Raw genomic sequence first — 24825 nt, forward strand, 5'->3', positions numbered from 1 at the left:
GAGATCTTACATTTTTATCAGTTTTGATCCATTTACATATTGGATTTAATAATTTAATTGTTCAATTACAGCTTCAGGTTGTGAAGCCTCACCCTTCTTGTTCCTCCCTTCAGTCCACTGTTGTTTATGCTTTTGGGCCTAAAGTTGTCCTTGGTTCTCATCAGAAAAAGGATTTGTCTACCTACCCTGTAAAGAGAGCTAACTGGCACTTCCATACGAGGCTCAGAACTGAAATCCTAGGCAACACAGAATTTGCAAATATGAAAGCTAAAGTTTAAGGCATCACCTGCATCCAGATCAATGAGAGATACACTGAACAGAACAAGCCCTAGGACTGATCCCTGGGGAACATCACTGGTGACCAGTCACCAGCCAGATGTGCCCTGTTCACCGCAACCTTTGAGCTCTACCCTTCTGCCAGATCTTCACCCAGCACACCACAAACCCACTCATCCCACAGCTGGACAATTTGTCCCAAAGGATGCTGTGAGGTGCAGTACCAAAAGCCTTACAAAAACCCAGAAAAGCTACATCCACCACATCCCCTTCATCTGCTGGCAGGCGAGCTTATTACAGGATACTAAATTATTTAAACGGAGCTTTTTTTTTTTTTTTTTAATGCATCCACATTGACTGTGACAGATGATTTCAGTGTTCTTTATGTCCTAAGTTTTAAATGAAAACAGAGTAGATTTAGATTAGATATGAGGAAGAAATTGTTCCATCAGGGTGGTGAGGCACTGGCACAGGTTGTCCAGGGCTTGTCCAGGATGCCCTATCCCTGGAAGCGTACGAGGTCAGGTTGGATGGGGCTCTGAGCAACCTGGTCCAGTGAAAGGTGTCCCTGCCCATGGCAAAGGGCTTGGGTCTAGATGATCTTTAAGCTCTCTTCCAACCCAAACCATTCTGTGATTCTGCTATATTGTAGAGCAACCTCCCCTGTGCCGACTTTCTTTACCTCCCCATTAACTACTGGAATTAAATTTTCTGTATTTCTGATAGAATTCTCTCTTACTACTGTTCATTGTAATTTCTTTGAAGCTTGCAGCCTTCTGATTTTATACACTCATGCTATTATTTTTATGTGCTTTGAGTAAGAAAGCTTTATTCTCACTTTTTGTATGATTCCCTATTCATTTTCAAATTTCAGTTTCTGGGACATTCCTCCCTGCTGCTCTTTCTCTGCTTTTCAAGTTGTTAACACATTTTCTAAGTCACAGTTCATGTTTTGCCTGATTTTACCCAATGGATGAGTAGTTCTCCATATTCTTCTGATTGCAGTTCCCCTTGCACAACTATAATTTTTTTTCCTTTCAGGGTTGTAACTTTATTGGCCATCATTTCAATGAGCTTCAGCTTCTTGTAGAAACTGTTCCCTCATTAGACTGGTCCTCTAGAGAAGACCCTGTCCTCATCTCTGTGTGATGAAGCTGAACACCACTGTCATTATTTTGCTTCCCTCTTCCTTCCTGATATCAGAATAACAGGCACCAACACTTAGTGGTAACTTTTATACAGGTCACTTAAAAAAAATTGTAATAATAATTAAAATAAATAATTTCTGCAATTTAGAAACCATAATTTTATTAGAAATAATCAACACAAACTGCAAGAAGTTTTAACTCAGTGCTGCAAGAGGTATATTTTTTCATTACAAAACTGCTCTCTGGTTGGAAGTCCCTCAACTGCAGCAGCTTGAAAGCTGCTTAACAGAACGTCACCAGTGGCAGTTTTTCTCACATACTTTGTGCTAGCAAACCTGCTCACATGTGGCAAATCTATTAGTTTGAATGAAAATGTGGTAAATGTTGTACAAAATTAATCTTTCAGTAACTATGGCAGTCTCTTTGTTTTGTTTTGTTATTGGCGGCCTTCATTTTGAAGGGAATGGCTTTTTCACTTCATTTCAGTTTACCAGTAGACTGACTTGAAGTTTTGTCATCATCCACTTCCAATTCATTCACCTCTTCCTGTAATTCATCCTGCAGCTCATAGTCTGAGGCTGATTCAGTGTTATCATCCCAGTAATCAGCTTCGTATCTGTCCAGTAAGTGTTTCTGTGGCGTAACATCGTCATCGTCAGGAGGATCCCTTGCTTTTTTCTTTTTCATTTTCTTTTGAATCTTAGAAAGCTGCTGCTGCTGCTTCTCTGTCCAGGCAATGTTTTCTGTATGTCTCAACGCTTTCATTTTTTTATAGTCCATTATCTGTTTATTCAGCAGTTCATGATCAATACCAAACAGATTAAGCCGCAAGGGTGAATCTGAAGATTGAGTTGTTGAAGGGAAGAGTTCACTGTGGGAAAGAAAACAAGTATTGGCTTGGCTTTTTCCCCACATATATACTTCTATTTTTGACAACTTCAGTAACACAGAAATTAACTGGATTTTTCAGTTTAACTTTATTAACACCCTGTGTTCCCTACGTAATGAAGGAAGAGATACCACCATATTGTGTGTCCGAGGGCAGTCTGTCAAAAGATTTAATTGGAGAAAGCCAACAGAGCAACAACATGCCAGACCAAACTGCTTGTCTCTGGGAAAAAGTGTGCAAAGGTTAGCAATGGACCTGGGAGCCCCAAGGAACTCAAGACTTCTCCCAGCTCTTCCAAGAAGGGAGAAGCAGCAGCCTGTGCCCAAAACACATCAGAGCGATGTGACACCTTATGCTGGACTTGACTATTTCCCCAGGACACAGAGGAAGGTGCCCTTTGGGAAATCTGTCACAGGAATGACTTCCCGGAGGAAACTATTTCTGATTTGCAGCTGATGGACCACCCTGTGAGATGCTGAGGCACAGAAGGCATTTCTACCAACAGACTGCAGGACACAGGTGCAAAGGCTGTTGGCTTTGAGAGCATCCAGTGCACAGAATCACTATTCCAATAGGTTGTTCAGCCCTCTCTCTCAGTGGTTAAAAATCCCTCACAGAAGAATGTTAAATTAGTTTAGGGAGATTTGTCAGTAAACTTGCAATTCATGTATAACATACCAAATGTATATCAGAAAAAAGTGGACTAGTAGAGCAGTACGGGTAAATGCAGCTTTCATCCTCATGAGACAATTACCAGTGAAAAAAACCAAATATTACTGTTGCAGAGCATTTTTAAAATTTTGATTATCATCAACACATCAAATCTTAGAATCCTAGAAAAATCTCGAAATCCTCATAAAAACTATGATATTAATACCAGAACAAGTATTGGGTGTATGAGTAAGAATGTACACCTCTATTTAAAATATACTTTCTCTTACATCAAATAATACCCAATTTAAGTTGGCCAGCAGAGATGAAAACGAACACTCATACAATTCTGAACAAAAAAGACTCACTTTGAATCATTTTGAGATGTTTCTTCTTCTTCTGGAGGTCCAAAATCAGCAATTGCCAGTAAGTCCTCAACCTGTAAACACATGAAGGCAGCACATGTTTAAGGGTCCTGTTTTAATGTACTTTGTTCCCATCTACACAAGAAACAGAAAAGTATCAAACAGCAAATACATTCTTTTCTATCTTTGGAATATTTTGCAAAACCACTTCAAAAAGTGGTTCACCACAGCCTTTCCCTTCTTTTACATGGAACTGCTTATACTTTTTGCCTGGGATGTTTTTGTCAAATAGTGGATCCAGAGATTCCTACAAAGTTTTTTGCCTTATGTGCATTATGAACCCTTGGTTAGGGATTGCCTGACATACATATTTTTTGGTTTATTTGTTCTTAGCTCAGTCTTGCAAATCCTCTTTCATAACATCCTTACACTGAGATTTTTTTCAACTCTCCTCCCTTTCTGCAAGTTTGCATTTCTTTTATAGGCAAGTATGGAGTTCCCAAATCCCTTTTAACCAGTAAATGCTGCAAATCTATTATATGCAGTGCTTACAGACTATATGTAATTGTTTGAGTTTCCTCGTTTGAAATTTCATTTCGCTTTTCTTTACATTAATTCCCTTCTAATCCAGTGTATTATTCTAGGAGTTTAATTGGATGTTTTCTCCCTTACTTACAATACTTAAAAACCAAAATTGACATAAATATGATGATCTGCAAAGTGGGAGAAAATGATCCATCTATCTGTTCCTCAATGTCAATCCCTGACAGAAGTGATATAAAGAGGGCTTTTACTTGTCTTCTGTGAAACTCGGAATTTTTCTGATCCCAGAAAGTTCAAGCAGTTCATTGCATTTCCAGAGAATCTGAAATTCTTTTTATCCCTTCCAGCTCTGCTCATGCACACTGCAGGAGCCCTTAAGGGTCTAACAGAAGTTGGCTGTAACAGTAACACTATTATAAATAATAAGGCACTTCAGGGCATAGAAACATGAACCTGTTCTTTTCAATTTCTGTTCTTATCAACAGCTTGAGGAGACATTTCTCATCAAATTCTACTCATTAGTGTAAACCTTCTCTTCAGGAAATCTCTCTATTTTAGAGATCTTGCTTCACAGTCTCAATGACAGCCAGTTCCTAGGAAACATCAGTATTCTTGTAATATGTCAACTAGTTAAAACTATCAACACCTTGACAGGAAACATGAAATAGTAAAGACAACTTTAACAGTTAAGGAAAAAAATGTAGTAGGAATAAGCCTACATCCCCTGTGCAAAGATCTGCACTTCCCTACAAGCATTTTAACAATTCACAGATGGAAAAAGATATGGAGAAAAATAAAAAATCACTGATTATTTAATTGAATCTTAAAAGCACATAATGTTTAAAATGTGGAAAACAGCTCCTTCAACCTTATTTCTATAATCATATACACCAGGCAACCCTGTATTATTCCTTTAAATGGTAATTTAATTTTTAAAAATTTCTTCACTGGCCTAATGATACTACAATTCATCTACATATTATATAGGCATCAATCTGACTCAAGATTATTTGTTAAAATGATCTTTGCAACTATAAAGAAAGACTGATTTTTAATGTAAATTGGTAGAGCAACTAGATGATCAGCTCTCTCCTAAGTTACCGTATTGATACATTGAGTCAAAGATTAGATTTACCTCTTTTACAGCTGCAGCTTCTTTGTCTTTTACAAATACTACTGGGGGTACATTTCCCACAATCTGCTGACTATTCAGAAGATACCTGGCAAAAACACAGCATTCACCAGTGTGAGTATCAGTATAGCACCTCCAGGACAAGTAAAAGGTGTTAAATGAAATCCAGCAGTACTGTACATTTAAAGATATGGTTTACAAAACTTTCAGTCTGATGAGGAGCTATTCAGGTTAATGCCAAGCAATACATCACTGCAGAACCTCAAATCAAATGCATAGCATACAAAAACTACTGGCTGCAGGTCCAGCTGAGTATTGATGATAGTAGGTTTGTCCCTATCTGTATGCATAGTCTGGCACAGGTCTTTCCCCACTTCATTTGGTATCCTTATCCCCAGTGTAGAGATAAGAGCAGTGGGGGATAGAGCCCTCAGGGCAGGGCAAGACAAATTATCCTACATGCTAGCCTGCAGGAAGGACTGACAGGGCTCCTCTTGTCTTCTTCCCAGCCAGCAACTTTCCTTCCTAAAGAGTGGAAGCTGTGGAGTAAAGAGAGCAGTATGCTGGAGCAGGAATTACACAGCTTAGGGAAACAGGGGGAAAGGAAACAGCTTTCTAAGTATGCTTCTGTGCCACCTGCCACATGGGTGACGTCCTGGACCTCCAACAGACTGGCTGGATAGCAATCACCCTTCCCTGTGAGGCTCATCACAGGAGATGCTCTACTCCAAGTATCTAAGAACCTAAAGCACCCAATAGGTCAGGTTTAGACTGTCAGAAGCTTAAGAAATGGCTCTGGATCCAGGAAGTGGCCTGTCTATCCCACGGCAGTACCGGATACGTGGGGCGCTCTTTCGCAGAACTCTCTCGACGTAACTTTCCTCCTCCACAGTGGAAGCAGGGTTCCAGTACACACGGCACGCTGAGAAGTTGGATGACAGGGACACCTGTAAAAAAGGCAAATCTGTCTTTAAAATGACATATATGCACACACACACTTCATATACAAGGAAGTCTGTGATGGATTGCAGAAAGCCTACTAGAAAATTTCTTTTGATAACAGAAGTAATAATATCAGACCAGAACCCATTCACGAGTAAATCAGGACTGATCTACGCCCAGCCACATCCCAGTGCAGCACAAACACTGTGCAGCTATAAAATCTGTACTGTACTGGGAAGAAGGCTGTTTCCCTCTCTCATGTTATAAGTTGTTTAATTCACAGCAATGCCTCCTGGAAATGCTGTGTCTTGCCCACACCAGCCAGCATTTTCACATGCAGACCTGTGATCTGAGACAAGCAATCCTCAAAGGCCTAGAGAGACAGAAATACTCTGTGAAGGATATTGCACACATAGAACCAAAAGACTCATCTTGCCCGTGTAATTTTGAACATTTGTCTGACAACAGAATGAATTCAACTGGCAAAAACATCTATTTCAGTCATGAATGACAAACTTTTTATCATAGATGCAGCAATGAGTACCCTTTTTTTCCATGCTTCTAATATCAAAGCTAAGTCCACCAAGCTTTTAAGCCAAACACTGGTATAATTTAATCTTTACAGAACAGCAAACATAGAAGATAAAAACTGCAGACAACAAACAAGAATGTGGAGACTGACTTAGTTCCTGTATCAGAGCTCTTAACATCCCTTTCAAATCTACAAATTATGACACCTTTAGATACAATTATGTACAAATCTCAATTCTTTCTCGGATATGGCTTGACAATAGCATTTTCTTAGGCTTGCCTTTTTTTTTTTAACTAATCTCATGCATCACTTAGGTCTTCTGCCAGTAACATTGCTGGTGAGTGACACAAGGAGGTGACAACTCTCACACAGCTGCAAGAACAGACTCTTGGAAAGATACACTCGTGTTGGTAAAACCAAGCTCCTCCTCCTGAAAGGGCAAGACAAAGAGTTCATGTCAGAGTAACAGAAAAAAAAAGTTGTATCAGGAGAATCACCATTTAATTGGTCTGAGTTGCATTTGCATTAGAGTGGCAAAGGCAGGAACTAAGGCAGGAACTACAGTGGCAAAGCTCTGCTCATGTGTAGTCCAGACCCTGATGTTGCTGCACTCTGCCACACCAGATGCAAGGCAGTAAAACTCCTCTAGCTCACATCACAACAGCCAGGGGAGCTCCTCTGGCATGTCCATGCCAACCTCACAACATAATCAGAGTGGCTCAGCACAAGCTGCAGCTTTGGCACTTGCCTTGCAGATTTCCAGCTTGAGATCATAAAATTCTTGACTGACTTCACAGGTAGTTGCCATCTCTAACACAGCTTTATGAATAAGGCCGCTCAAGACTCTGCACCGCACGTTATCTTCTTTCCTTGTTTTTGTCTGGTCATTTTTCATTAAAAAGTCCAACTTGGATGGTTTATACAACTTTAAAAAGAAACAAACAACACATTAAACAGTAGTTACACACTTGTATTAGGTAACTATATACAGTTTCATGCACTTTACTGAGTACGCTCTTATTTCATTATTGCAGCTGTGATGGCTTTATATAGGTCCTACTTATCAAGTGTTTCAATAAAGAATACTTCTGTTCACAGAATCTTTGACATTCATACACTACAGTCAAAGTTTCTAAAGTACTTTTTGTATATTGTAGCAAGTTATAAAGCTCCATAGATCTGTTTTCTCAAATACAGCATGTATTGACTGAAAAGCTTTGCTTGTTTGAAAAAACAAACATAAAAAAAAATTCATTAAACTAAACTCATAGAAGTTCTAATGTGAATCAGTACTCAGGAGTGTGCAAGAGAGCATTGATGCTGGCAAGGATGAAAGATAGTACAGAAGAGGAAACAGCCAAGGGAAGCCAAATGGCAATCCTGTCACAGTCAGACTGGAGCCCTACTGTTTGTCCAACAAATCCTGCTATTTCTCCATCAAAAAACACTTCAAAGTTAGCATCAATGGCAGAAACACAAGTCTGTCCCTCCAGGCACAAATAAACACTTTAAGAGGTTGCACTTACCGTCTGTGACCCCAGGGTAGGGCTGTCATACCAGGGCTTCTTTCTTCTGGGAAAAGGAAAGGAAACCAGCCTTATCTTTCAGCAGCTCAGAGGAATAAGGATTCCCTGTGTAATTAATATTCCACCTGCCTGAAAGCACACCACAACACCCAGGTTTTCATGCAAGTAGCTCTCCTCACAGCTGGGGTGGGGGGAACAACGCTTCCCATCCACAGCTGAAGCTGCACATAGATGGCAGTGGGGTGGAAAAGAATAGCTCTCGGGTTTCTTTAGATTAATAGAATCATTAAGGTTCGAAAATATGGCTAAGATCATTAAGTCCCACTATTAACCCAGCACTGCCAAGTCCAACACTAAACCACGTCTCTAAAGCACCACTTCTACATGTTTCCTGAGCACTTCAAGGGACAGTGATTACACCACTTTGCTGGGGATCCTGTTCTATTGCTTGACCATTCTTCCCTTTCAGTGAAGAAATTTCCCCCAACATACAATCTAAATGTCCCTTAGTGCAACTTGAGGCCATTTCCTCTCATCCTGTCACTTGTTTCCTGGGAGAGGAGCTCGATCTCCAGCTGGCTACACCCTCCTCTCAGGCAGCTGTAGAGAGCGATAAGGTCCCCGCTGGAGAGAAGTCTCCTCCTCTCCAGGCTGAACACCCCCAGCTCCCTCGGGCGCTCCTCACAGCACTGGTGCCCCGGCCCCTTCCCCGGCCCCTGTCTCTCCTGTACTGAGGGGCCCAGGACCGAACACAGCACTCGAGGCGGGCCTCACCTCACAGAGGCCACACTATTGCTGACAGAGGCCAGGGCCATTTGCCCTCTCGGCCACCCGGGCTCATGTTCAGCCGCTACCGACCAGCCCAGATCGGCGGCTCGGGGCCGGTGTCTCCTCTCCGCGGTGCCGGGGCAGCGGGAGCCCCAGCGCCCCCCTTACCCAGCTTGCTCCCCTTGCCCCAGCGCCCACAGCCCCGCCGGCCGGGCCCCGCTCTCCGGGAGGGCCCCGCACCTACTTATTCTTGCGGAGCATTTTCCGCAGCATTTCCTTTTGGCCGCCCAGGGCTGCGGAGCTGCGCAGGGCCCGGCACCACCCCGGCACCGCGGCCACCCGGGCACCCCACATCGCTGCCCTGGACCCGGGTGGGGTCAGACCGGCACCGGCAGCTCCCCCCTCAGCCCCGGCTCCCCTGCGGCTCCCCCTGCCGGCACGGAGGGCCCGGCGGCGGCTGAGGGAGCCCCGGCCGCCCCGGGCAGGGAAGGAAGGAAGGAAGGAGGGAGAGAAGGGCGGGAGAGAGGCCGAGCCGCCCTCAGGCCGGGCAGGGCTCCACACTCGCACAGCCCGTGTACGGCACCCAGGCCCGGGAGGGAACATGCACCCAAGGGTCCCCCAAGGGTCCCCCAAGGGTCACCCAGGGGTCACCCAAGGGTCACCCAGGGGTCGGGACTGCGGCTGGAGGGCGGCCTGTGGCTGTGCCAGGCGGTCCCCACAAGACACCACTGAAGTGTCCCTGCAGTTCGCTGCTGCAGCGGCGGACAGTTGTTGTGAGGGGAGGTGAGGAAAATAAATGACACTGAGGCAAGACTCTGTGCTCTGGAGTTTTCCATTGAAGATCAAAACGATACACTGCAGTTTTCTACGCAGAACCGCTGCTGGGTATTTAAATAAATTAAACCTGTGCTCTATATGTTAACACTGTGGGATAATTACACAAAAAAGTGATCGAATGACTGTTTCTGCAGGGATGGCATTAATCCCAAAGGCAGGCTGGCCTAGGGCAGCACCTCTCGGGGGACAGGCAGCCCCGCCAGGCCGGCCTCGATGCTCTCCACCATCTCCTCCATCATCACCCAGCGCGTCTTCGTGGTGGCGCTGCCAATGTGCGGAGTTATTATAACATTCTTCAGCTTCAACAAGGGGTGATCCCTGGGAGAGGAAAAGAAATGCTCAGCTAGTCGCTCACAGCACATTCGTCTGTTATTTTGTCACCTGCAGGCAGCCAGGGAAATAATAATTAAAAAGAAAAAAAAAAAAAAAAAACAAAAAAACCACCTAATTTCATGACCCAAGCATATTCAGAGGAGTTCAAAGTGCTGCCAGCTTGGTGGGGCTTTATGCAACAAATCCTTCAAATGAGTGAGTGTGGATTTTATTTGGCTGGGACAGAAGGATTATGGACATGGTTTCAGCAGGACTAGTGCATGTACCACTAGCACACATACAAGTATTCCTACTAACAAAATCATGCAACTTCTCACATGCTCACAAAATTTTACTCAGTTTGAACACCACACATACACTCTTCTGTATTTAACTTAAACACGTCCTACCTTGGCAAAGGTTCAGGATATGTCACATCCAGAGCAGCTGCCTTAATAACTTTGTTTTGAAGGGCTTCCACCAAAGCATCCTGATCCACTACCAGACCTGGGTCACAGTAAGAAGGACATGTTTATTTTCATGGTCTGTACTGTCCTCTCAGCATTCTTTTGGGCACAGTGGTCAGGCAAACAGCAGGGCAAGACCATGGTTGCAGTTGCAGCAGCAGAGTGTGGTGGAGTGGGAGAGGGAAGCTTGGGTATGTGCATCAGAGAATTAGCAGCATGAAACATAATGCCAGGCATCAGAGCAGTCTGTGCCACCCTAATGTATGTGAGAAAAAACACTGCATTAAATAAATAAAAGGCTAAATAGGAGATATATAAATACAAATGGGCTTCTAACACTCCAAGTTCACTAACATCTGAGCGACACCTACTTTCTCATTATTACAGGAACACTTAAATGTTTTACTGAGATATGACCATGGTGTCTAAACTAGTAATCAGAAAATGTACAGAAAATTTCAGAGGGACAGACTCTATATTAGAGGTTTTCCCAGGACTTGTTAGGCCAGCAAACCTTAATGCAGTTTTGTTTATTCTGCACCTTACCTCTACTGATGTTAATTAGAGTGGCGGTGGGTTTCATCAGCTCCAGCTCCCTCTTCCCAATCAGTTTGTGTGTCTGTGGTGTTAGGTTCACAGCCAGCAACACAAAATCTGATTGCTGGAGCAAATCATCTATCTTCTTACAGTAAACAGCTCCAACAGCATTTTCTTCTTCCTTTTTTCTGAAGGGAAAATCCCAAAATTAAACTGCAGTAGCAAGAAACAAGGAAAATATCAAATCGCCAGTGGAGAAAATGTTTCTTTATTGTTATCTTCACTGTGTAGTGCAAAGCAGTTTGTCTGAAACTCAGTAAACACAAAGGTCAAGCTATTTCCCACAATACCAAGTGAACAGTACACAAATGTGCAGTACTACACTTGTGGGGATGGAAAGTAAGGAATGAGTATCATGTAAACACTGAATAAATGATAAACCAAATGCATTTGTGTCATAATTTCTGCTTATAATGGGGATTCTTTTCCTACCCAAAAGCAAGAGTGATGTCCTGTGAAAATTAAGTAAGTCATGTGAAAATTACTGAGGAAACACACGAGACAGGGCAAGGGTTAAATCTTCCCAAATCTACGTCAGCAACAGTCTGATAGTGCTGTGCATCAGTGCTGATGCACTGAAACCACACGCTGCAGGACCTGCTGGTGCACTTGATCTTGTCAGGATGTGGTTGGCTGGCTCTCATCACATTCCCACAAAAGAAAAGAATGGAATGGGCCTGATGGGAGCCCAGGGGCACATACAACTCATCTAAAAGACAGCAAACAGACTGGCAGGACTGGCCCTTTATTGTCACATAGCTTTGGAAGGGTGAGATATCTCTGCCTGAATCCCTGCCTCACCTAAACCACAGGAGTTAAATCCTCCCAGTTTTCTCCTTTCCAGTCCATTGCAGTGTCACCACCATGGCAGGAAGAACTGGGGAGCCCCAACTAATGTGGAGAGCAGTGAGAACATTCTCTCCCATTCCTTCCTGACTTTCTTTTTGTATAAACTAGGAAATTAATGACCACCTAGAAGCAAGTGTATGTACTTTTCACTTAAAATAAAGAGCACCGTAAAAAGTGAAAGCACAGTGAAAAGTACAAATAACACATAAACACAGTGACAAAATAGCGTTGCCATGGAGCTGCAACCAGTTTTACCTCTGGCTTCTGTTGTGGTACAAAATCTTCATTTCAAAGGCTTTGGCTCTTTCAGCCACTTTGTAACCAATGGTGCCCATTCCCACGATCCCCAGGGTTGCTCCAGAAACCTCAACCCCCAGCCAGTCAGCAGGGAAATACTCTGTGTCTGGGGAGACTGCCATCTGATGGCCTTGGAAGAGCAAAAGAAGAATTATGTAACACAAGTGACGGTCCAGCATCTGGTTATCTCCCCCCTACACACACATTTTTGTTGCAGGACAAGGCAGAAGCACAGGAGCAATTTTCTTTGGCAAGAAAGGAGGGAAGGAGGTTAAAGCCAAAGCAGCAGTAAGGCCATCTGGTTCCCAGCTTCCTTGCAGATAGACCAAGGTTGGCTGGGAAAAGAAACACAGAGCACGGTGGGCAGATTTCTGGACGGCTTGTTCCTAATGACTCAGATACACCGCAGCTTAACAAAGACAGGCTTCAAGCCTCCTTAAAATACATTATTTTAATCCCCTTTTTTTATAGCTTGAAAAGCAAGACTGCAATGAACAAGTACAATGAATAAGTGGCAGTGGGTTGAGGGAGAAGAGGCCTGCATTTAGAGCTGTCCAAAGAAGGAACAACTCTACCTTACCAATATGCTGGTTTGGAAATAGGTACTGTCAACAGGACAGATTTGTCTTAACTTCTTCCTTTTCCTCTGTTTCCCATATTTCTAGTTTTAAGCTTACTTTTTCATCAGCACACATTTTCTGCATGTTTCAAAGTCATCTTTTCTATGAAAAGACTAAGACCATTTAAGTTATTACCTTCCACAATTCTCCTGGAAGATGCCAGCAACAAAGCCATCCCCATGTCTGCAGTGTCAGTGGAAACGACAAATGGAGTATTGGCCACCTTCACACCATAGCTGGAGAGGAGTTTCACGTCCAAGTGATCTATTCCCACTCCAGAACTGGCAACTACCTTCAAGTTAGGCAAGCTCTGGAGCAGCTCTTCATTAATAGCTGGTTTGTGATACCACATATAGATAGCTCTGATCTTTTTGCTGAGAACTGTCTTGTTTTCAAGATATTCTTTCATGGTGATGAGATGAAAACGTTTCTTCAGAAATCCAACATGGTCTTTATATACTCCAACCTTCTCTCCTATAGAGTCAACTAGCACATAGGGCAGTTCCTGACCCTCCATGCCCTACCAAAGCAAAGAGAACCAAAAGGACATGGTCTGAAGTGATCCATTATACCTTTTTTTCTACAAACCAGGAATTGATTGGCTCAATGACATGCTGTTTTCCCACTTGATTAAGGATTTGGCTAAAGATAACCACTCCCACATGCAGAAGTCTTTTGGGTTCTTCCTGTGTTACTCAGAAGGATGTTCAATTTTTATATAATCTTGTTAATAAGAAAATAAAACATTTCTGGCATACTAAGTATGCTAGCACTTAAACAATTGAGCAACCCGTTGTTACTCCTGTTCAATGATCAACATTTAAAGCCAAAGTCTTGATAATTTAAGATTGTGGCCATGTGAGTGGAAAGGTACCTTTTAGTCCGCAAGTTCTGCCACTTATGCAATTATATTAAGCAATTATAACTGATGACATTATCTCAGTAAAAATGTCATTTAATGTAACAGAGCTATAAATTGTCAACTATGAACTTTGAACATAAGTTTACCCTTTTTTTTTATTCCGTCTCCTTCAGTGGTTTGCCAGCTCCTCACTCAGCTGACTCTGCAGGGAGGCAAGGCTGTGATCTCGGGTTAAAGCGGGGACCCCCCACGCCGCCCCCAGCCCGAGGGATGCTCCGTTCGCTCCCGGCCCCGCCCCCGGGAAGTTCTCGCTGCCCGGGGCTGGCAGAGCGTGTGCCGCTGTCCCGGCGGGCCTGGGCTGCGACTAAAGACAAGGGGAAGCTGGAGCGGCCCTGAAGGACGGCTGGGAAGGGGCGCGATCCCAGCCCGGGCGGGTTCGCAGGACCGCGGGAGCCCCGAGCCCCGCACGGCCGGAGTCACCCCCGGAGCCCTGTCCCTCCCGGAGGCTCGGAGCCCTGTTCCCCCGGCACAGGCGGCCCCGCCGTGCCGCTGGCACTCACCCCGCCGGCCGTGCCCGCTCTCCCGGCCGTGCCCGCTCTCCCGGCCGCTCCAGGCGCTCCAGGCGCTCCAGGCGGGGGCGGAGCGGGAGCGGGAGCGGGAGCGGCCGCCCGCACGGGGCCAGTGGGAGGAGAGGCGGTGCCGGGCACGGGGCACGGGGCACCCCCATCCCTCGCGGAGCCGAGAGAGGGCAACGGGAGCTCACGAGAGGTTGTGTGGTTTTGTAGAAGGGTTTCTGTGCTGTTCTGATTTCAGCACAGTCGGGGTTTTGCATTAACGTCCTGCGCGCTGTGTTTTCCGCGCTGTCTTTGAAAAGCGGGCGTGGTCTGGTCTTTCTGCTGGGCATTACACTCTGTGCACATGAATTAATGTAAGAGCTGTCTCTGACGGACAGACACCAGTGACAGCTCTCACTGCACACGTGAAGGTCTTTTTCAACCTATACGATTCTAGGAATATGGTCAAGAACTCTCTTTGAGAGCTAAGCCGCTGGGGCAGGCTCAGGTGCTTGGACACTGAAATGTTATCCCAGCTACAGGCAGGTGTGCAAATTTCAGCTGAGAACGAGTGAGAATTTTTCTGACAAGGTTACTTGTTCTATATCACAGAATGGTTTTGGTTGGAATGGAACTTGAAGCCCATCTATTTCCAAAGCCCCTGCCACAGGCAGGGACACCTTTCACTAGATTGGGTTGCTCAGAGCCCCATCCAACCTGGTCTTGAGCACCAGCAGGGATGGAGCATCCACAGCTCCTCTGGGCAACCTGTTCCTGTGCCTCATCATCCTCGAAGAGGACAATTTCTTCCTAACCTTCTCCATTCTACTACCTAATCTAAACCTATTCTCCTTCAATTTAAGGCCATTCTCCTTGTCCTGTCACTACTTGTGAAGAGTTCCTCTCCAGCTCTCTTGTAGTCCCCCTTTAGGTACTGTAAGGCTGCTATGAGATCTCCTCTGAGCCTTCCCCTCTCCAGGCTGAACCAGCAGTCTCCCTACAGAGCAGAGGTGCTCCAGTCCTGTGATAACTTAGTGGCCGTCTCTGGACCCACTTCAATAGGTCCACATCACTCTTGTGCTGAGGACCCCAGGGCTGGATGCAACATTCCAGGTAGAATCCCACAAGAACAGAGTAGAGGGGAGGAGCTCCTTTGATCTCCATACCCAGTGATGGGGACTGGGAAGTACAGCTTCAGTTCTCAGCTCACAAAAGCTGTGCTGAAGTGATTCCCCTTGCTGCACAGGTGGTCATAATCCACTGGAGAAGGTGCCTGGCTTCTGGGGTCACAGCAGCTCAGGAGCCAGGACACACCACTGCTGTGGGCATCCAGGGATCTTTCTCCTTTCACACTGTGGAATAACCAGCCATGGGGTACTGTTGTGTCTGTCCTGACTACTGTAGTACTTTTCAAAAGAATGGATTACAAAATGCTGTCTTCTTGAATTCTGTCAAACACATTTTGATACACTGAACATGAAGACAGTCAAGTTTAACACCAATCCTATAAAAAAATTGCTACTAAAAAAATAATAACAATTTATATCAATTACACAAAACCATAAACTGTTCTTGTTATCCTGGTGATGATTTTTGAATATCAGTTGCTTACATGAATTTCAAGTTCAAACAGTTAAACTTCAAAGCAAAAATTTATTAACTAGCAATATGGAGTTACAGCATGTTAACTGGATTCTTAGTTAAGTTTACTTGCATTTTCTTCCTTAAAAAAAAAACAACCCAGCAAATATAAAATGATTACACATTACCTCCTTACCATCAAGTTTCCAAACTGCTTTGGTAATAAGATGTAATGAGTAAGCTTTTAACTTACCTCACCTGAGATCAAAGGACCCTTGTAAAGTCTTTGAGAGAGACACAAGTCTGAGGAAGAAGGACTATCACATTTCAGCCTTGAAGGTAAAGAAAAGCCTTTGGAAAGGCAACACAGTAGTTTTTACCTTTGTATATCAAATCCATAAATTAAATGAACAAAATGAAGGAGGAATTAGTCAGAGGAGCCAAAAAAATAACAGTCAAAGGAATGTTACTCCAAGCAAAAATCCAGGACATGCATATCAAATGTCAAGAAAATGGGTGTGTTATGTGGTTAGATGTGGAGAGAATAGGATGTTTTCAAAGCTGTTTTGTGCAACTTGAACATCGAATTTTCAAGCTATAGGTCAGCGGCTGATACATGTCAACAGAAGATATATCCCTTTATCATCATATGTGAAAGAAGTTGTCAATTGCACCAGTGCACTCTCATGTTCTAAGTATATTTAGTTTGTAAACTACCTTGTAGACCTCCATGTAATGTGTTACACTGAATTACATTGTGTGTACATCATTGCTGTATCCAAGTTTTCTCTTCCAGAAAGGGATCTCATATACCAGCATTGTACAGAGCACTCCAAGTGAGGTCTGTGGGTACATAGAGAGAAGTATTGCATAGTCTGTGGACTTCATCCCCATCATTAAATATTGCCATTGGTATCCATGTAATCCTGCAGGTGAGCTGCTGTCTGCAGTGTTAATAAGGTGCTTGCATAATCGTTGTTTCTTAGGATTAGGCTTTTAAAGTATTGTGTTACCCTAAAAGACTTTTGTACAATGTTATTTCCCAGGTGGGTTGTACAGACTAGCTTAAGCATGAAGCTGGACAAAGACATACATTTCCTATGTCTACATTAAGTTTTATAAGGCAGTATTATTTGTGAACAGGATTTGCAGGACAAAAAAAAAAGCTGAGGCAGGAAATCTGTGCTCACGAGCTTGTTTCAGGCAAGGTCAAACCAAGTGATGCATTTGTTTCCAGTGGCAATAAACTATCATAAAGTGTTGTCTGGTATTAGCCTGTCTAGTTGCTGTAGGTAAGGCCAGCTTTCCCAGTAGACTTCTGTATTGGCACTTTATTCCACATCATCTGCTTTTTGCACATAAAAATATTTCAAAAACCCTGAACTGATGGAGTGAACTACGATGGATCATCTCTCATGCAGACACTGCATTTTTGGATCCACTTTCAGTAATCATGAGATTGAATGTATTGTGTGTAAACCAACTTATGACTCCAGTGACTAATAGGTAGATGTGTCTTCCCCTTGGAAGCACCCCACTGGCAGGGAGCACTTCTGTGCCAGAATCAGCCCGGATTCTTGAAATATCTGCAAATGTAGGAGTAAAACTCCAAGCAAATGCCAAACATGTACAATTGCTTAAGTAGATGTGAAGTATTGTATCCTATTTTGTTTGCTTCTTCACCTCTTGAGAAAAGTTTGCATATGCAACAGCCTTGTGTGTTTTTGCAGTTTTAGGATTGATCTAAGAAGAGGCATTTTCTTTTCTTTTCTGATTTATTGTATAGGAACCTTGTTTTTCAGCTCCGTAATTTATTGCTTAGCCTTTTATTTTTAAATAAATTTAACTTATTTTTTCAAGGTTATGCATGTAACAGTGAAAGGTGTACTGGGCACCTGTACCTCAGAGAGCAGGAAGGTCCCTGGGGCAGTCTTGAAATTCTTGACAGCCAATTTGCTGTGCCTGAAAAGCTGCAATGTCTTGTTTCCTGGAGCTGCAAGAGTTGGTAACATCATCATACATTAAAGTGATGGGAGTAAGTGTATTTTGACAAGCACCTGGTGACAACCACCTGCATGACAAAGGCTCTGTAAAGATGCATAAGGCTGCAGGCAAAATCCTGGCTGCACTTAATGACAACTTTTCTATAAATTTTACTGATAGTCATACTATTCATAAAGTCACGCTCCATAACACAAGGCATAGCACTGCCACTTTGTGTGTTGGTTTATTTGTCTTTGCATTAGACAACAGAAAGAATATAAACACAACTGAGGGGGTGATAAACTGTTTCCTTCCAAGCTTTAGTGAGGTGTATGGACATTCTTGTATTTAAAAGGATCTTTAGAGCTGATGTGGAGGGGAAAGATAAGAATAAAAAGAGAAAAAGAATAAAAAGAGATATCCTTTCATACATCAACTAGGGAGCACTTCATTGGGCAGGAGGAGACCACTCAGGGCTGCTAGTATGTTTTCAACTGCTTCCTTGGTTATCATGTAGCAGGCCTTGTCTGTTTTAATGCCGAGGTGAGGTGTTATAATGACGTTCTTTAATTTTAACAATGGATGATCTCTGGAAGAAAAGAAAAAAGAGTAAACTATTGTTGTTCATCTAAATAAAGAGGAGTCTTACTTTAGCTTTTGCACTGTATTCAAAGTTAATTTGATCCAACTTTACAAGTCTCACTTAGACCCAGAGAACCTGACCACCTACACCGAAGTAATTTAGGACTGTAATAGGACATGCAAAGACTTCATAGCAACTCTTTTCTCCAGAAACATACTTCTGCTATGAGGAAGCAGTTTTGAACTATGTCAGAAGAGAGGATTAAGCCCTCCTGACACATTCACCCTACACAACAGTCTGAGCTGTAGTTATTTGCACACAGGCACAACAAGACCAAACTCCTCACAACTCAAAATGCAGTCAGCACGGTTAACTCCAAAAGGCACCATCCTGGCAGTGTGGTCTTTTTAGAGAAGCTAAGCAGCCTCTGGGCCCAAGAGGTTTGCCTTGTATTGTGGAAAGAAGCCAGTGGGGAAAGACACCTCCGGGCTATGCAGCTGGTCTTAGGCCTGAAGTAGCTTCCACCCATTAAAATTGGCAATCTGCACTTTCTAATAAAGCAATTTGCAAGTGAAGCGCTGCTGCAGCTTCACAAGGTGATTCTGAGGACTGGGTTTAATGCTTTCCCTGCCTCCTAATGTTTCCTAGCTCCCAGGCTTCCCTTTGGTCTGTTATCAGTCCCAACATCTGAGCCGCATCCCATCTGTATTCATGGCACTTTTAACCAAACTCATGCCAGGGGCAGGGGGGCAGCTTCCTGCCTGCTGGAGGGATTATTGCCTCTGGCTCAGCAGGGCTCACCCATCCTTCCCGAGAAATAAGCAGAGATGACAACCTGGGCAGTGGTTCTGGGGAGGTGACATCCAAAGCCGCGGCCCGGATCACACCAGTCTGCAGAGCTGCCACCAGCGCCTCTTGGTCAACTACTGCACCTGGTGTGGAACAGGAGTGTCTCTGAGTGCACCTCGCAGGTAAAGAGCAGAGAGCAAAGAGAGAAGGGAAGGGGAGAGGGAGGAATTTCTGCCATGCCTGATCATCCTCGGCCCGTGCCCCGGCTGTGCTGGAGGCAGCCCAGTGCTGCGTGAACACAGCAGGAGCTGGACCACGCTGTGAGGCCAGCCAATGGATCTGGATTGGTACCTCGGCTGATGTTAATGAGGGTAGCTGTGGGTTTCATCAGCTCCAGCTCTCTTTTCCCGATCAGATTGTGTGTCTGAGGTGTCAGGCTCACCACCAGCATCACAAAATCTGCCTGCTGGAGCAAGCTGTCTATCTTTTTGCAGTAAGTGGCACCGACAACTTGCTCCTCTTGCACTTTCCTAGTGGGGAAAAAAAGCATTTCAGTCGTGGAAACATTTTCTTCACTATCACCAGTACACAAACTAAAAGATTGGATTATCACATCCATATAGCAAACAGGTGGCAAACAGCTGAATTTACTCTCAGCTCAGTGTTTAGATCCTTCTAGAAAGCTTCAAGCCCTACAGCACAGGATAGATTGCATGCCTGCCTCTCAGCCACTCCAGTGCAGGGTCCCAAGGGCTTCATATGATGTCTGCAAATGAACTAAGGCTGACCACTGAAGCAGATGGCAGCACACAGTCCATTCTCCAGGATCCCCTGTGCACCTCAAAGGATGCAGTCACTGCTCAAACCAGAGGAGAGGTATTCACCAGAACTCACCCATGCAAGCTCTGGGCACGGCAGTGGTACTCATCCTGTTGCCACTCCCAGTAAGCCTGTCATTTTTTTATGAGTCAAATCAGCAAGGCAGCTCTTTGCCAGGCTGTCCCAGGATTTTCATAGAATAAAGTGTTCAGCAGAAAAAGCTACCAGAGTAGAGAGATTTTTAGTTTTAACTTTTCACAGCACAGATGAATATTTGCCATTTCTCACCTTCTTTGTAAATTTAGCGGTCTGAACTTTGGAAAATAAAGAAGCAATGATTGGGAGATCATGTGTACAATCTCCTGCTTCTGGTTGCAAGAGAGGGGCTTTAAGTTATCTCCTCCCTAATCTAGAAATAAAGAGGTCACACTAAAAAAAATAACTTCAACGTAACTTTGACCCATGTCTCTCCTAACAAATGCACTTCACTCCTTTTTTTTTTTTCAGGTCAACGACCAAAGAGTAAATGGGAAAAGAACAGACTGGAACTGCAGCCAGTTTTGCAGCATGCAGAGTGCAGCTTGATTCAGCACACAAGCTGGAAGTGTAAATGTACTTTAGGCTTTTAATCTCTGTTGCACTGTGCATTGATCATTCATCATAGCACTCTTACATAAATATTTTTTTAAATACTGAAAAATATTAAGCAGAGGGAGTTAAGGATGATTCACATTAAAAAAATAAGAAAGGGATTCGTACCTTTTAATTTTTTGTTTTGTTTTGTTTTGTGGTTTGTGAAGAAATTCTGAATGATCTTAAGGGGCACTTTCTTTTAAATATGAGTTTCCTCAGCTGTTTTTCTGAAGAAACAGGAAAGCCAAGCATGGCTAAAACTTCCTGGCCTCACTCATCCTTGTGAATTGCCTAGGGGTAGCTAAAGCAGTGACCCTCCTCCTGCAGTCTGCTTATGGGGAAAATCCCTGAAAGCCACATCCTAGCACTGCAGCTTCTCCCTTCAGTCACAGAGGAGTAAAATTCTCTCAGGGTAGGTCATAGTTTATAGCAGCAAATATTTGTTCTGCTCATTATCTGCACCTTGTCTGATTGTAAAGGTCTCGAGTTGTTCATGGGGGTCTTGCTCACTTTGAATTAAAGAGCCCCTGTGCTGAACGCCTAACAAGGTTCAGATTCCCAGATACACAAGCTAGGGGGAGCTAGAAATAAAGGGTGAAATCCAGTTAAATACTTGCTAAAATTCCTACTGGCTTGAGAAGACACAAGGTTTTCTTAAGAACAGCTCTGAATCATATTGTGCCAATATATGCTTCCTAGTTTCCAGTTGCTGTTTCAAAAATATCCCTCCTGAACTTCAAAATATAGGGAAAAAAGGAACAACAAATAGTTATGTTGTTACTATAGTACAATGTGATAAGAATAAAAAAGTATATGCTCGATTTCCATTTTTCTGCAGGAAACCTTGAAATTTCTAATATAAAACTGAAATTAAGTTTCCAAGTGTTTAATCACTGAGTAACTCTTTATAGAACTGATTTCAGGCAACCATTCTTTTTTTTTTTTTTTTTTTTAAATTTTGTTATAATCTTAGCCCTATTCCCTCATTTCTTGCTATATTTCTGACATAATTCCTTGAAAAGAAAATGCTGACTATCTGGAAGAGTTTCTGCTGCAATTAGGATCAAGACATATCTTTACCTCCTTGTCCTGTTGTGGTACAAAATGTTCATTTCAAATGCTTTGGCTCTCAGAGCAATCTTATACCCAATGCTGCCCATGCCAATGATCCCCAGAGTAGCTCCAGCAAGTCTAACTCCCAGAATATCAGCTTCACAGTACTCCACACTTGGAGAAATTGAAATGTGATGGACTGCAAGAAAAACACATAAATATAAGAAATGAATGGGATCCAACATGGAGGAACAAGGCAAAAGAATCTGGACTTGCTGTGCTACTATAGCACACTTCTAATGGTTAGAAACACAGCTAATGTATCATCTTTCCCTGCTACTTGTGTATATGATATTCCAATTTATTCTCACCATTCTACTACATACTCACATACTTTTGATATAATCTCTCCAAATTTTTTTTTTTTTTACTGCTTTGGAATCATGAAAATATTGCCCTGTTCCTCATCAACAATCAAAATAATTATTGCCTTGCCAATAACAATGCAGAGTTTGAAGGTGTCACGTGGAGAACAACACCAGATATTGGGTTTCCTCTTCACATCTGCCACTCTCCTTGGAAAGAAAAGTGTGACTTCTTTAAAAATCACAACTTGGTAATTTCTGTAATTACCTGTTAAACTTGCACAATTCTGGATAGTTCTACAACACTTAAAATACAATTACATACACAAATCAGCACTGCTAGCAAGGTGACAGCCTTTTGATATTTCAGTCTTCTGATATTGCCAGCTTTTCTAAAACACAAGCAGAATATTGTGGAAGGCTACAAAAAATTACTCAGACAAAAACTCAGTCATGTCAGGACAGAGCTATCAGAAATGCCACCAGGGACAGTTTAAGCAGATGGGAACAAGAAATTAATCTTCCTTTTAACCTGTCTCCCTTTGTGAGGTAGAAACAGAGGGACACAAATCTCCTTTGAGTTTCTATGAATCCTCTGGTACAGATGGCAAGTCAAAGCCAGGTAAATATAAAAGGATAAATCTGAAGGATTTTTTCCTGAAGAAGGAGGCATTCTAACCAAGCCAATGGTAGGTCTATTTGGCAAAATAGCAAGAAAAAAATGTTGATGAAACTAGGAAGGAAGCTATTAACAAACACTGGAGTAGGCTTCTTTATTACTCTCTAATGCCCCTTAAATGCCTCAATTCTGCACTAATCCATTACAGTCTCCAAGAATATGCCCATGCCTCTATCAGTCTTGTGTGTCCCTTCCAACTCAGGATCTTCCATGATTTTATATAACTTTGTTCTGCCCCATTGTTGTCTCCCACACTAATTTCTTCTGCCAGCCTGTGACTTCAGTGATCATCTGATCTTTAGCATTCCTCACTCTTGGTTATAGCACTGATAACCCCATCACATTTTATTTATGCTTGGTTGAAATATATGCTATGTATGTCTGTGTATAATATAATAATTTTAGTATACCTATTATGCATAAAATCCATGTAAATACCTATTATTCTGTTTGCCAAGCCAATATACTTATATTTTCACATTTTTTGTAAAACTATGTGCAGCAGAGGTAACTCTAAGAAAAGCCAAATTAATGGCAGGTAAATCTTGTATGATTTTTAGAAGCCACAAAAGAATTGAGATGTTACCTTCCACTAGTCTTCTAGCAGATGCTAGCAGCAAAGCCATCCCAGCATCTGCTGTGGCACTGGAAACAGCATGTGGAGCATTAGCCATCTTCACACCAAAGCTAGCTATAAGCTTCAGATCCAGGTGATCCATCCCCACTCCTGAATTTGCAATCACTTTCAAGTTTGGCAGGCTCTGGAGGAGCTCTCTGTCGATGACTGGTTTGTGCCACCACAAATAGATTGCTTGGACCTTTTTACCTACATCCTTTTTGTTTTCAAGAAATTCCTTCATGGTGATGAGGTGGAAATGTTTCTTCAGGAATGGCACATGGCTATGCAGTATCCCACGTATGCCACCAATTTCATTTACCAAAAGCCAAGGTAGTTCTCCTCCTTCCATGATCTGCACAAAGAAGAAGGCACAAAGTGTCAAAAGAAAGACATCATTATTTCTAGACATTTTAAAGAATAATCACTGCCATGCCCTGTTTCATGACATTTATGTCAAGAGATCCTATAAACTATGTAGGAAGATAAGAAAACCAAAGACAAGCAAGCAGCTCTTTTAAATATGCTACACAGGTATGCCCACACACACACAGAGGTATTCACATAATCAATCTAAACAAGTTCTGTCCTCATGATATAAGATTTCATATTACTGCTTCCATGCTCAAAATACAACCCTTCTCATTAATTACTCAGTTTCAGATCATCAGTAGTCTGCAGTAAATAGTGCAGTAAATCTCCTTTGCTATCCTGAAATCACAAAGTACCCTGTCTAAGTAGTTTAGGAAAATGTTGGACCAAACCTACATCATGAAAAGAAATTGCACAGCTTCATCATGAACTTTGAGATACCAGGTTAATTTTTAAATGCTTCGTTGCAGAGATTTTTGCAGCCACCTGTCCTAAAGAGACCTCAGTGACTGCAGAGCCTTTTCCTGAGCCTATCATAAATTAACAAAATAACAAAATAATATACATTTAGGCAAGTGTTTTCCAAGAAAGACATACGTCCTCTGAATTGTTTGGTTTGGGTTTTTTCCAGAATCTGTAACCATCTGGTTTTGGTCCCGAGAGGGTCTGTTAATTGACAGTTATTTTGGTTGGGGTTTTTTTTGGACAGAATATGTATAGCTACCTTTGATTTTCTATAGTTTTGGGAAGAGCTGTGGGGAGTGTTCACAGGCCAAAGATCTTGAAATAGCAATCCTGTAGCAAATCTGTTGCCTTGTATTATTTCACTATTTCCAGTGGAATGTCTAACTCTTGGTCTGTCTATGCTTCCTTTACTAGAACTTCATTTTACCATCCCTTCAGGGAGCCTGACCACGTTGCAAAATAATGGAGTCTTTTTGACTTTATGGAGGTGACAATCACTTTATTGAATTTTCTAAATTTTTTGATTCAGAATAGGAAAGAGAATGTAAGGAAAAGCTTGGCTCCGGTTTGCAAGTCAGGACTGATCATTAATCTGCTTTAGGTTATGCCCTCACCCATGTAATTTCAGTGGTAATTCTACCTTTCTTTCATGGCCAATTAAGATAGAAGCATCATTTTTGTCTGCATGGAGGAACTAAATTTCTTGGCATTTACTCTGGT

General features: G+C 42.8%; 3 protein-coding genes across 6 annotated transcripts; all 3 read right to left on the bottom strand.

Annotated features, from left to right (window-relative positions):
- Positions 1-1569: 1569 nt before the first annotated feature.
- On the bottom strand, positions 1570-9135 carry RBFA (ribosome binding factor A). Of its 2 annotated transcripts, none has more exons than XM_083863624.1 (7): positions 9017-9135; positions 8005-8050; positions 7227-7403; positions 5839-5951; positions 5008-5092; positions 3333-3403; positions 1570-2295 (listed from the first exon to the last, which is right to left on the bottom strand). In XM_083863624.1, exons 1-7 carry the CDS (start codon positions 9124-9126, stop codon positions 1902-1904), a joined length of 996 nt encoding a protein of 331 aa, XP_083719750.1. In that variant the 5' UTR covers positions 9127-9135; the 3' UTR covers positions 1570-1901. The 2 variants fall into 2 exon arrangements, with proteins under 2 accessions (XP_083719750.1, XP_083719751.1); XM_083863625.1 differs by lacking the exon at positions 9017-9135 and adding an exon at positions 8779-8834.
- A 451-nt stretch (positions 9136-9586) lies between these two features.
- Positions 9587-14265, bottom strand: LOC310918983 (putative 2-ketogluconate reductase). Its single transcript, XM_083878058.1, has 6 exons — positions 14174-14265; positions 12887-13271; positions 12090-12261; positions 10935-11113; positions 10332-10428; positions 9587-9927 (listed from the first exon to the last, which is right to left on the bottom strand). The coding sequence occupies exons 2-6, from the start codon at positions 13266-13268 to the stop codon at positions 9774-9776; spliced, it is 984 nt and encodes a 327-aa protein (XP_083734184.1). The 5' UTR covers positions 13269-13271; positions 14174-14265; the 3' UTR covers positions 9587-9773.
- A 3812-nt stretch (positions 14266-18077) lies between these two features.
- On the bottom strand, positions 18078-24100 carry LOC310918967 (putative 2-ketogluconate reductase). Of its 3 annotated transcripts, none has more exons than XM_083878035.1 (6): positions 23997-24100; positions 23239-23623; positions 21636-21807; positions 19455-19633; positions 19150-19246; positions 18078-18320 (listed from the first exon to the last, which is right to left on the bottom strand). In XM_083878035.1, the coding sequence occupies exons 2-6, from the start codon at positions 23618-23620 to the stop codon at positions 18164-18166; spliced, it is 987 nt and encodes a 328-aa protein (XP_083734161.1). In that variant the 5' UTR covers positions 23621-23623; positions 23997-24100; the 3' UTR covers positions 18078-18163. The 3 variants fall into 3 exon arrangements, with proteins under 3 accessions (XP_083734161.1, XP_083734160.1, XP_083734162.1); XM_083878034.1 differs by having other exon boundaries at positions 23922-24055; XM_083878036.1 differs by having other exon boundaries at positions 23833-24049.
- Positions 24101-24825: the final 725 nt, after the last annotated feature.

The sequence above is a fragment of the Zosterops lateralis genome (genome assembly GCF_965231275.1).
Source record: "Zosterops lateralis genome assembly, chromosome: 1".
NCBI lineage: Eukaryota > Metazoa > Chordata > Aves > Passeriformes > Zosteropidae > Zosterops > Zosterops lateralis.

Excerpts from the sequence above, each read along its gene's own strand:
- RBFA (XM_083863624.1), bottom strand. The coding sequence starts at position 9,126 with ATGTGGGGTGCCCGGGTGGCCGCGGTGCCGGGGTGGTGCCGGGCCCTG. Across the intron at positions 7,404-8,004 it reads CTACCCTGGGGTCACAGACG|TTGTATAAACCATCCAAGTT; the intron begins GTAAGTGCAACC and ends TTCTTTTTAAAG. Across the intron at positions 2,296-3,332 it reads ACATCTCAAAATGATTCAAA|TGAACTCTTCCCTTCAACAA; the intron begins GTGAGTCTTTTT and ends TCTTTCCCACAG.
- LOC310918967 (XM_083878035.1), bottom strand. The coding sequence starts at position 23,620 with ATGGAAGGAGGAGAACTACCTTGGCTTTTGGTAAATGAAATTGGTGGC. Across the intron at positions 21,808-23,238 it reads TGCTAGAAGACTAGTGGAAG|TCCATCACATTTCAATTTCT; the intron begins GTAACATCTCAA and ends TTTTTCTTGCAG. Across the intron at positions 19,247-19,454 it reads CCTCATTAACATCAGCCGAG|GTGCAGTAGTTGACCAAGAG; the intron begins GTACCAATCCAG and ends GTTCCACACCAG.
- LOC310918983 (XM_083878058.1), bottom strand. The coding sequence starts at position 13,268 with ATGGAGGGTCAGGAACTGCCCTATGTGCTAGTTGACTCTATAGGAGAG. Across the intron at positions 12,262-12,886 it reads TTCCAGGAGAATTGTGGAAG|GCCATCAGATGGCAGTCTCC; the intron begins GTAATAACTTAA and ends TGCTCTTCCAAG. Across the intron at positions 10,429-10,934 it reads TCTAATTAACATCAGTAGAG|GTCTGGTAGTGGATCAGGAT; the intron begins GTAAGGTGCAGA and ends ACTGTGACCCAG.